General features: G+C 50.3%; 1 protein-coding gene across 1 annotated transcript in view; it reads left to right on the plus strand.

Moving 5' to 3' along the window:
- EIF3CL (eukaryotic translation initiation factor 3 subunit C like) overlaps positions 1 to 8589 on the plus strand; it is a 384931-nt gene extending 376342 nt beyond the window's left edge. Inside the window, exon 21 of the mRNA XM_069652105.1 lies at positions 7820 to 8589. Within this exon, the coding sequence (XP_069508206.1) occupies positions 7820 to 8055 (236 nt within the window). The 3' untranslated portion in view covers positions 8056 to 8589. The remainder of the gene's footprint in view (positions 1 to 7819) is intronic.
- Positions 8590 to 12511: the final 3922 nt, after the last annotated feature.

The following is a 12511-nucleotide window of genomic DNA, read 5'->3' on the forward strand; positions in this document are numbered from 1 at the left end:
CCGGTCCAGGTGATGGCGCAAGGCTGCTGAGCCTGGCGCAGGAGCAAGGGACGTGGCTGGACTTTTGGCTGCCGGGCTAGGTGCAGCAGAGAAGAGGTGCGGGCTGAGGCGAGCGTTAACTGCTAGGGAGCGGGGACGCCCAGTAGTGGAAGAGAGCAGTCATTGTAGCCGAGGTGGAGGAGGAGCTCCGATACGGGGTCCCCCGCCGACAGGTGGAGGAAGAGCAAGGCTAGAGGGACCTTTCGGGGACTTGGATTTCATTTCCCCCAGGCGGTGCAGTACAGCAGTGGGAAACTAGCTGGGCCCTGGAGCGGTCCTACCGGGCGAACAGAGACCCCTGGGGGAGCAACACAGCAACTGCACGAATATTAGGTGCCAGCGGGGGAGAACCATAGCTCCGTGAGGTTGGAGGATCGCAGACAGCGCCCCAATGTCCAAGTCTAAAGGGAAAGGGGTGCTTACTGGGCCGCAACCCCAGGCTGCTAAGCAGGATGCAAATCTAGTGCAGTATTGGTCAGCTGACTGTGCTGACAGCACCAGAGGAAGAACGCAGGTGATGGATCGGGGGCTCGCTGCCAGTCCCCCAGCAAATTTTGAAGGAGGACATGTAAGCTTGGTTCAGGGACCTGCAAGATAAATTCATGTCCACGGTACAGGACCAATATGCTAATATGAGAGAAGATGTGGAACAGGCGGTCTTGGAACTTCGGCAGGATGTCTCAAAGCTGGAGGAGCGTGCTGACACATTGGAAAAGATAGTGCAAAATGTGGAAGATGAAGCGCAGCAATATGGCGAAACTCAGGAGCAGTTGGTGCGGCTGACACACAATCTGGAGCTCCAATGCGAGGACCGGGAGAATCGGTCCTGCAGATCGAACATCCGTATTAAAAATATGGTGGAGGAAAAAGATCTAAAGCAAGCGGTACAAGAAGTCTTTAGAGACATTTCGGGAATGGAGGACACCGACGAGGTCAAAATAGACCGGGTCCACTGGGTGGGCCCCAAAAGAACAGGCGAGCCGGGGGAGCGCCCCAGAGATGTGCTAGTGGCGATGTCCTTGTACCCACAGAAGGAGATCTTGAGGAAAGCTAGGGGGATGGATCACATAAAGATGAACGGAGTGGAAATCTGTTCCAGGATCTGGCCCTGGTGACTCTTCAGAAGAGGCGGGCGATGGCCCCGTTAGGGAGCTGGTGATGATCAGGTACAAGTGGGTGGACCTTTCCATTTGGTCTGTTATTTTCCTGGGAGGGAAAGCAGAGGAGGGTTACGTCGTGCGAAAAGGGGCTGCAGGTGATGGGCATTCAGGAGGACCATGGAGCCGCTAAGCGACAGAAGCTCAGGGAAGAACCACGCAGGAAACCATGGGAATGGAAATGAGTCCATCGAAAGAGGAAGTAACCAGGTGGAGGGTAGCACTGATGGCAGCAAGAGTGGGACTATCATAAGTCACAAGGCCCCGTAGGGGAAGAATGTTGTTTTGGGACTGATGAGAACAAGGAACATAGGTGCTCCAATGGACATGCTTCTCCAGCGGAATCACCAGAGAATTAAGGCAATGCAGGGTTTAGGATCCCCCGTGACTTTATTCCTGAGTTTACTGAGGGGCAGGTGCGACGGGCTGCGTGCCCTAGCAAACATAGGTCCCTGGGCCCTCATCGGGACAGTTGTTAGTTGGTTGGGGGGAATTCAAGTTGTGGGAGGTGAGGGGGGAGTGGGTATATGGAGGGGGAGGGGTTCCGGAGGGCAGAAGGGGGCGGAAAGTGTGTGGGGTCCAAAGGGGAATCAGCATTTACGGGGGGCACCACCACCCATGGGGAAGTTGAGAATTTTAACGTATAATGTGCGGGGCCTAAATGTCCCAGTTAAGAGAATGAAGGTTGAAAAAAAGGGAGAGAGGAGATATCCTGCTGTTTCAAGAAACGCACATTAGGCTCCAGGACAAAGCAAGGCTGAGACTAAGAGGTTACAAACGGGTAGTGCAGTCCAACGCAGCTGACAAAACAATGGGGTCCCTGATGGCATTTCACGATGGGCTGAACATACAGCTTCATGACACTCAGGTGGAGAGAATGGGGTGATTTGTATTTGCTAATGTCTCAATAGAAGGCTTGTATCTCACCTTTGCCTCGGTCTATGCTCCAAATACGGGACAAGGTGGATTCATGAGGGAGACTGTGAGCAAGCTAGAGGGGTTTGCGAAGGGGGAGGTTATAGTGGGGGAGGGAATCTGAACCTGGCGTGGAATCCCGCAGTGGATAGGAGCACAGGGGGCTCACATGGCCCGGGAGTGCCGTCTAAACCCCCTGCGCCAAAAAATGAACCATCTAGCACTTTGCGACATGTGGCGGGAACTATATGACCAGCAGAGGGGATACACTTACTTCTCTCACGTATACAACTCTATGTCAAGGATTGATTATTTTTGGGTGACAGTGGGACTACTGGGGGAGGTCAAGGAGATGGAATTAGGCCCCATCTCGCTCTCCGATCACGCCCCTCTGTGGCTGGAAACGTCGGAGAAGATGTCAGGGCTATGGAGATCGAGGCTCCCTCAGGATATATTACAAGATCCGGAACTTGGGAACACCATTAGGGAAAAGAGAGAGGATTTTTGGGCCCAAAAATGACACGGGGGACGTTAAGGTGGGCATAGTGCGGGGGGCCTTTAAGGCGGTTATGAGGGGGCATTTGATAGCTTTGAAGGCAGCCAAGGACAGGCAGAGGTATGCGTGGGAGAGGGAGTTGGAACTGAAGGCGGCAGACATCTGAGGGAAACTTGCACAGAATCCCACATCCTGCCTGAAAAAAGCGCTAAGGCATGTGCAGGGCCAACTGGATGTGCTACGCACAAAAATGAGGAGTCTCCTTCAACTTAGACAATGGTACTACATGAAGGCCAATAAAACAACTGAGGGCCAAGCAGCAGGAACTCTCGATCAAGAAACTACAGAATGCCCAGGGGGTGACCCTTACTCGTACGAGAGATATGGGGGAGGTTTTTAGGGATTATTACCAGAAGTTATATTCCTCAGGCAATCCAAATAGAATAGACCAGGTCTCCTACTTAAATTCATTAAAATGACCCCGGTTAACAGATGACGAGAGGGAATCCCTGGAAGGAGAAATAAGGGAAGACGAGATACGTAAAGCAATAAAAGGGCTCCCCATAAATAAAGCTCCAGGCCCCGACGGCTTTACGGCAGCCTTCTATAAGAAATAACCTCAAGGTGGAGGGAAATGTAACAGTCCATGAACGAGGCCAAAGTGTTGGTTTATTCACAAAGCAGGAAAGGACCCGCTGTTCCCAAGCTCGTACCACCCCATAGCTCTAATAAATCTAGACTCCAAAATATATAAACATTTTAGCAGCGAGATTGTCCCCGCTACTCCCTAAACTGATTGGTAGAGATTAGTCAGTCTTCATCCCGGGCCGGCAAACCCATGATATTAGGCGAATAATCCACTTAATAGAGAAGATGGGGGATCAAGCAGACTCCGGCGCTCCTGGCACTGGATGCCAAAAAAGCATTTGACCGGGTAGAATGGTTGATGCTGTTTCGTACTCTAAGGGGCATGAGGGTTGGGGAGCAATTCTTGAAAATGATTAAGGTCAATTATAACACCCCCTCCGTTAGGGTAGCGTTGAACGGGGAAGTTACGGACAAGGTGGAGTTATCGAGGGGCACCAAGCAGGGATGTCCGCTCTCGCCGTTGCTGTATGCTGTCTTCCTTGAGCCACTGTTGATAAGACTCAGAACTTCCCGCGATTACAGGGATAGAAATGGCAGGTGCTCAGCATGGGGTGGTGGCGTATGCGGACGATATACTTATTGCCTTGTCCGATCTGGCTCGTACCCTCCCAGGGGTAATTCAGGAACTGGAGAAATTTGGGGCGCTATCCGGGCTAAAGATTAACAGAAACAAGTCAGAGTTGCTAATCCTGGCAGGGGATGGTGGGGGGATTAAGCAGGTGGCGACTTCATTAAACCTGAAGGTAGCGAACAGGGGGATAAACTATTAAGGCGTTACCCTTACGGACAGGATAGACGGCCTTTATGGGGGAAATTTTCCGGCACTCCTGGAGAACGTCGAGAGGAATATGGATCGCTCGAACCTGCTCGCGATATCCTGGTTTGGGCGCATGGCTTCGATCAAGATGACCATCCTCCCAAAGCTATTATACTATTTCCAGGCTATTCCGATTTAAAGGTCCCAATACATTCTTTAGAGCACTTACTATCTGCACGTTTGTTTGGAAAAAGAAACCTAGACTAGCTAGAGGATTACTAACAGCTCAAACCCAGGATGGGGGTTTGGCGCTCCAGCATTTCCTCGGGTACCATCAGACGGCGCAACTCTGGATTCTAAACGAATGGATGGGGAGGAGGGGCAAAAGATCTGGGCAGAACAAGATGGAGCGGTGCAAGATCTCTGCCGGGGGAGCTTTTATGGAAAGGGACACAACACTGACACCCCAATTTGCACATTAGTAAAGTTCTGGGGGCCACGCTAGAGGCCTGGGATGACCAAGCACGGCAGGGCATCCTGACAAGTGTCGGGCCCATTCACACCTATGTTCGGGAACCTGGATTTTCCTCCAGGAATGAAAAAGGGGGCGTTAAAGAAATGGGAACAGGCTGGGTGGACTAAAATAGGTGAAATGTTTCAGAGTCAAGACGTTAAGTCGTTTGAGGACTGCACCAGACATTTACAACTTCAAGAAGCAGATAGATATAGGTATGACCAACTCAGTCACTGGCTGTTGTCACCAGATATTAGGTGGGCGGCCTTGAGGTATTTTACCCGATTCGAAAAGTACACCATAACTAACTCAGGGGCGAATAAACTGGTGTCAACCTTGTATAAATTCGTAAATGTGCAGACAGAGGATGTCAGATGGAGTTGCATGTTGAAGTGGGAAGGGACATTGGGGGAATCCATCAATAAACTTCAGTGGAAGGAGCTCTGGGGGAGTATACCTAAACTGACCCGATCCATCCAGACAAGGGAAATGTGGGTCATGGTTGTTATGCAATGGCACTACACGCCAGAGTGGTTAAATGTGATGTTCCCAAACGTGTCAAAACTCTGCGGGGGGGTTGGCAATTGGAGGGATATCTGGTGGGACTGTATGGAGATTCAGGGCTTTTGGTCAGAAGTGAAATCCCACATGCTGGGGATGTTTCCAAACGTGGCCCAGGTGGGGAAGGACGTCTGGCTATGTGGGATAAGAGATCGAATTGCCAGGGGATACACGAAGAATCAATGGAGGAGCTTTATGGGTCTGGTTATTGCGGCATGGGCAACCATTGCCCAGAACTGGAAGCACTGAGACCCACCGCTGGTGTTCAGCTGGCTGCAGAAGGTGTGGACACTAGTCACAATGGAAAAGTTGACTCTTAATTTACAAGGTTCAAATGGGTCCTTTGCGAAGGAATGGGGGGCAGTGCTGGATTCCTCCAGTCAGACTATATGGTGCAATGGTGCCCACACATAATTAGGATCCTGGACTTATTCGAAGCTTGAGTAAACTCCACAGGAACAATGGGGATGTCCTTCGGAGGGGTGTATGGGGGGGTGCATTGGGGGAATGTTGGTTGGGTTTTTTGATGTACTGTTCATTATGTGTAAACAATAAAAATACGTTTTTAAAAAAATCACAGAAGCTCAAGAGGAGCCACCTTGAAGCACAAGCTGGGATGGCCAGTGCAGGCGAGTTGAGGTCAACTCAAAAGGGTTTAAAATAGTACTCCCAAAGCTAGGAAGCACCCCAATTGGCAAGAGGTAGATGTACCCCAAGCCCCACAGTACCCATGAACTGAAGAATCTGTTCCAGCTGGATTCCTTCCTGTTGCAATGTAGCAGGCCCTTGTTCCTAGTGATGAAAAGGACGTCTGGCAGGCTCCTGCAGCAGCACTCAAGATGGACTCTGCAGCAATGGATTCTCCTTGATTCAGTGGCCTTTTGTGGTTTTGGCGCTTTTATTTTTGCGACAAAGAACAAGCAACTCTGGTTGGAAATTACTTGATCCCTCTGTCCTGGACTCTGGTGAGAGGACTCTGTATGAAGATGTCCTGCTTTTGTAGGGTCCCCTGGATGCCCACTAAGTTTTGGCCAGATGGTCAGGGGTCCCCAGATTCTGCAGCCTTGGAAAGTGAAGCTCGTCTCAAGGCTAGTTGTTCCCACCAGCCCAAGGTAGGAAGTCGTCCCTTTGCGGGTCTTCCCAGTTGAAATGAAAATTGGGTCAGCACAGCTGCAGGGCTTCACCTTGCGGTCCAGGATGGTGCTGCTGGCTTCGCGTCTTCTTCGTCTGCTGTTGTCCTCCAGTGTTCGACTCTGCCTCTAGTCCCAAAAACCTCAACTTTTAAGCAAGTTCCCATTCATTCACAGCCCTAGGTTGTCAATCACCAGGCTGGCTGTCTTGCCGGACAGCCAGCCGGCCCATGAGTACTGGTTTCACACAGGCACACCTAGAGACAAAGGACAGGGAAGTTTCCGGACCCTCCCTCACTTCCTGCCTTTCCAGACACACTGGAGCCTGGGTGGGCTTCAGGGCTGAAGTTCACCAAAAGGACTCAAACTGATTTGAACAGAGTAAAAGCCAGGAAGGAACTGACAAAATAAGACGGGGGGGCAGAGGGGGTGCTAAATCAGTGTAACAGAATGTTACATGAGAAGTGGGATAAGAGTTACTATGAAATCCCCCAGCACTTCACATAGGGTGGTGTGCGCTGGACCCACAAAAGAAAAGGTAAGTCGGACAGGATTCATCTTGCTAATCTTGGGAACAGTAGTTCACCCGAGAAAATGTAGTTCAACATTAAGGGAAGTACAACGGACCTCTCGGTGGCACTGTACAAAAGGTGCTGGGTGTCCCAATGCAAAAACAGATGCTATGGAGTTTACCATACTCCCTTAAACAGTAAAATACAAAAATCCTAGTCAGAAAAACACATGAGTGAGGGAAAAGTCCCACTCACTCAGGAGGTAGAATTTTTAAAAATCCTGAGTCAAGCAAAAGAGATGAGGGTCTCTAAGGTTAAAGGGAATTGGCACAGAAATGAAAATGTTCCCGATTTATGAATAATGGGACTTGCCTTTCTAAAGAATTCTTTGCCTGTGCATATATTTTTAAAAAACATTCATTTTACAATGTAGCAATGTTTCTTTGGACCATATGTATGCTATACTTTCTTTGTACCGAAGTACAGCCCTCTCTCCCTCCGAAGTTATGTGACTGCTCTGTCCACCTTACCAGCAGTACAGGTGTATACTAAGAGTTGGGAGTTTACTGTATTGCCCAAGATATAGCTTTATAAAGCCCCTGGGTGGACTTTAGAATAACTGCCGTAACAGGTGTTCCCATGCTTCAGGGTTTTCTGGTTATCTCGCAGGTTTTACGGGTAAAAACTGTTTTGGGTTCTCGGAGGCTTGTGATGGTGGTTATGGAGGGTGGCATTCGCCTTTTAGGGCTGACTAGGTAAGTACAGCAGCACAGGGACTTTGAGGCAGTGATGATGGTTTGGGGTAATCAGTCATAAATTGGTCCCAATTTGGGTTGGGTAGCGACATCGAGAACTTCAATCGCCATGCAGGTCATATGTTTTTGTTAACCTTTATTATTGTATTGAACGCTCCAAGTCTGTTGAAACTGTAGGTTACAGCTTTTTTGGAAAAAGCCACTTAAAGATGTAACCTAGCGTCCTCTTCATGCAAAAAGTGGGTGGCTCTTTGAGAAAGCTATCCTTTAGCTGTTGCTATGCGAAATCAATGAATTACTTCACTCATACCCTCTTTTTTTTCCTTTCTTTCTAGATCAAAAGGATGGCTACCAGCGCAAGGAGGGTGGTTATATGAGGAGAGGTGGTTACAGAGGCAATCAGCACAACCAGGGGGAGCACAATCAGGGGGAGCACAATCAGGGTGGTGGCTACAACCGGGGCGGTGGCTACAACCGGGGGGGCGGTGGCTACAACCGGGGGGGCGGTGGCTACAACCAGGGGGGCGGTGGCTACAATCAGGGTGGGGGATACAACCAGGGGGGCTACTGAACAGGCCAACCCCTGCAGTTAATCATGCACCGACCACCAGGAGCATACTTTTGATTTTTCGCTGAGCAAGCAATAGACTACCTGGCGCAAAGGACACCTCGCTATTACTGAAGGGTCTAATGATTATCAGGATCTGAAATCCGAATATCCTTGGTTCAACAATCTGCGTTTCGCCACAAGCAAGTGTCCCCATCACCTTCACCAAATGATGAACAGAGCGCTCAGCCCCATGGAAAGCTTCACTGGATCATCCTTTTGTTCCTACATCAAAACTTGACTATTGCTCCAAGACTGGAAAGGGCCCCATTCATATAATTCCCAAAAATGAACAAATCCAAGTCCTTTGGCAGCCTTAACCACTGTCTGCGATTTAAGCACGCCCTCTGCTCTTCTTAACAAATATTTTTTACTGGATTGCCCCTTCAGTTCTGGTTGGCAGTGCTTGGAAACAACCAATTCTTTCCCCACTGTCTTCAGTTACTGGACCAGCTGTTGGTTACTTTAATGGAAGTAAATAAAAAGGTTTGAACAAAATGATTTTCTGTTGCTGATTTCAGAGGACTGGGTACTCGCATGCGCAGACTTTCCTCTTGTTGTCCTCTCTGCATCTCGCAGCTCCTTGCTTCAAACAACCTTAGAAAGGCTGGACGCATTACCCATACAATGTTTCCTTTAGGTTTGAAGAGCTCTGCTGAGAATACTGTATTTTCAAAGTGCTGTCTTTCATATGCAATGTCTTTCCATAGGGTAGTGTTGGCAATGGCACCAATTTCGGCTTTTCTGTAGGCATGGGAAATGCATTTGCCAGACACTGGTCATTGATGGTAGTTGCAAAATGATGCGAGTAACTGGGCATCTAATAGCACAAGCCAAAATTGTTGGCTGTGCCAATGCTTTTTAACATGACTTCAGTGACGGACATGCATAATGCTTATAAATCGAGTGGTTGATGGCAGACCTGGTTAAGACCTTTTTATTCCACTACTAATGGATCTACAGCTCCAATTAAGTCATTAACTGACTGCTGCTTTGAAAAACATACTGGCAGTCGCAGAGTGCAAGGTTTGATAAGTGTTAGCACAATTTTTCTAAAGTCCAACTAAGGACTTCGTAAAAGCATATGAGGCAGTACAAAACTCCACTATTAGTATAAGGCTGTACCACCTGAACATTTGGTAGCGTAGACCGAGCAGCCAGGATCTCTTGGGAGGGAGTGAGAGAGATGTAGGAAGGTATAAAGAGATTGTAGCATGCATATGGTCCAATGAAACACTGAAACACAAGTGTTTCCAGGTGCCACAAGGCAAAAGTGGGTGGGAGGCATGGGAGAGAACCTCAACAAAACAAACCTTGTGACATTCGAACCGTGCAAGTGCAGAGAAACAATGTGCGGGGGGAGGGGAAGTTCAGGGCAGTCTGGCTGGAAGGGAAGGGGTGGAGGTGGAAGGTCTGGAGGGGGGGGGCGCCCAAGGGGCAGGGCAATTGTGAGCCAAGGAGGGCAAGTGCCAGGGGGAAACCAGGGGTAAGCGTCAGTTGGCACGAGGCAGACCAGAATCCAGCTGGTCAGGGAAGGGTGGCCGAGGGCAACTGCTGGTTAGGGGTGCTAGGGAGTACTGGTCGGGGAGGCCCTGGTCCCTGTAAGACTCATAGGGGGCCAGGCACCAGTCGCTGTGGCAGGGGGACATTGGCACGGGAGGGGGTGAGTGAAGGGGGAGGAGAAAAGGAAAGTCTTGATAAGCTCCCGGAACTTAAGGAGATCAGGTTCCAGTATGAGAGGGGCAGGGAGGCCATTCTAGAGGGAGGCTCCTGCCAAAAAAGGAGCTCTACCCCCCACTCTCTGCTTGGTAAAACATCTGATGTGCAGAGAGCTTGAGCTAGAGGACCGAAGGACTCTAGCAGGGAGGTATTTAGGGAGAGAAAGTTGGATGTAGCGGGGTCCCAGGCCCCCGAAAGCCTTGTGGAGGATACGGAGGGTCTTGAATTTGATCCTTGCAGCCACTGGATATATTTTAGGGCTGGAGAGATGCAGTCCTTGGGCTTGTGGCCAAGGCCAAGTCTCGTAGCTCTATTTTGGATAAGTTGAAGAGGGCATACGGAGGAAAGAGGCAGATTGAGGAAGAGGCTGTTGCAGTCCAGCCTAGAGAGATCGAGAGCTCTGGAGACGGTGAGTTTCTGAGGAAAGGGAAAATGCCTCTGAGGTGGTGAAGCTGAAAGTTGGACTTCTTGGCAAGGTCCTTATTGTGAAGGGAGAAGGAGACGGAGGAGTCGAAGATTTTGCAAGATTGTGAGGGGTGGCGATCCAAGGAGGGTGGCCAGAGTGTGGGAGGGAAACGGGAAGCAGGCATCCCAATGAGGAGGGGATCTGCCTTACTAGCATTAAGGCAGTTATTAGCACACTGCGATGCCTGAATAGCAGTCAGGCAGTCAGGAATGGGAACGGAGGTAGAGGAAGGACAATTAAACGAGAGCGGACAGTGTAACACGAAGTGAGGGGAGAAGGTGGAAATCAGGTGAGCAAGGGGGGTTAAGGTAGATATTGAAAAGCTACGGCGATAGGATAGAGCCCTGAGGGACACCACATGTAGAGATTGAGGTGGAGGAGAGGAAAGGGCCAAGTTGCACTTGGGAAGCTCTGTTGGAAAGGAAGGTGGTCAGCCAGGCCAGTGCCCTGTCTGTGATGTCTAGGGTTTCGGAGACGATTTGAGGATGGCATGGTTGACCGTGTCAAAGGCAGAGGAAAGATGGATCTGAACCGAGGGAGAGTTGGAATCCAGATTTGATAGCAGGTCCTCACAGGTGTTTAGGCGAGCAGTTTCCGTGCCTCTGGATGCTCTGAAGCCAGACTGGTGGTTGTGGAGGTAGCTAGCGGATTTGGTGTGGTGGGTGAGTTGGGGGATGGCCAACTTCTCCAGGAGTTTTCCCAGGAAGGGGGTGATGGGGAGATAGTTTGCCAGGCAGGAAGGGTCAGCAGACAGCTTTTTTAGGAGGAGCCGCAAATGTGAGTGCTTAAAGGGTTGTGGGAAAGAGCCAGTGGCAAAGGAATGGTCACAGAAATCCGCCAAAGCAGGGGCCAGAGAGGAGATGTTGTCCTAGATGGTTCTGGAAGAGCAGGGGAGCAACAGTTTGGGTTAGTTTCATAGAGCAGACAATTTTAGATACTTCATCTGGTATAATTGGAGAGAAGGCGGATAGCATGTGGATGAGTGCGAGGGAGGACAAGAGAGGCAAGAGAAGGGCGTGGGGAGATGAGTGAAGGAGAGTGAGGGCAGGATGTCTGAGTTTTGGTGTCTAAGTGGGAGGCCAGTGTAGTGCAGAGGGCCTGGGATGGAAGGGAGACTGCAGTAGGATTGGCACGTTTTTGAAAAGTTTAGTCGTGTTATTGGTGGCTCCAGAAAAGCAGGCTTGGACATGAGCACTCTTCTTAGAGCGCATGGAGAGTCGATATTGTCTTTGGAGCAGGCGGCAGACCAGTTTGTCAGAGGATGTACTCCACTTCCGCTCAGCAGCTCTGCACTTGCGTTTCAGAGTGGCCAGGTCGGAGTCCCACCGAGAGTTGCACTTGGAGGCAGACTTCATGCAGATTCTCATGGCGGGGGCAAGGATGTCCAGAGTATTGGAGATGGAGAGATAGAGGTTGGCAAGTACTGAGTTGGTGCAAGAGTCGGTAGGAGGGGGAATATAGGTGGCAGCGAATGCAGCAACTGACACCCGCTTCCTCAGTCGAATGACTGAGGAGGATGGCAATGCAGGCAGAGGCATCACTGGGGAAAGGGGGGGCAGGGAGCTCCAGGTGGGAGGAGTGATCAGACCAGGAGAGAGTAGCAGTTGGAGGGTTAGAGAGATGTCCATGGAGATGAGTGAATCCAAGATGTATCCAGCAGAGTGGGTCGGACCGGAAGGAAGAATTGTGAGGGAAGGAGTCAGTTTGTGGAAGAGTACAGTTGTTGGATCCGGAGAGTCTAAGTGGATGTTAAAGTCCTCAAGGAAGAGACATTTGGGGGAGGAGGTCAGGAGAGAGAAGTCGGCCCATTCAGAGAAAAAAGGGGAGTAGGTCCAAGGGACCTATAGATAGTGGCGAGAGTGAGGGTAGAAGAGAGCCCCCAGCCTACAGATGAGGTTGAGTGGGAATGATTGTGGCAGAGACCCATTCATGGAAAATAAGGTCCACTCCACCCCCAGACTGGGTGGGCCTGGGATTGGAGAAGATCTTGTAGCCATCGGTGAGAAGGGTGTCAAAAGTAGTGTATGCGCTGGCCTTGAACCATGTTTCAGTGAGAGCCAGGACGTCCAGGTCGTCGATGAGGTGACGGATGTCAAAGGAGTTTTTGACAGCAGAGCGTGAGTTGAGAGTAGTTAAGTGAAGATGATTGCCCCCTTTGAAGATCCTCTGTGAAGGTGTGCAGGGACGGGGTACAGTCCGCGGAGTGTGCAGAGGCCAGAGGGAAAGCGGAGGAAG

The sequence above is a fragment of the Ambystoma mexicanum genome, chromosome 3p (genome assembly GCF_040938575.1).
Source record: "Ambystoma mexicanum isolate Mex_15411 chromosome 3p, UKY_AmexF1_1, whole genome shotgun sequence".
NCBI classification, from domain to species: domain Eukaryota; kingdom Metazoa; phylum Chordata; class Amphibia; order Caudata; family Ambystomatidae; genus Ambystoma; species Ambystoma mexicanum.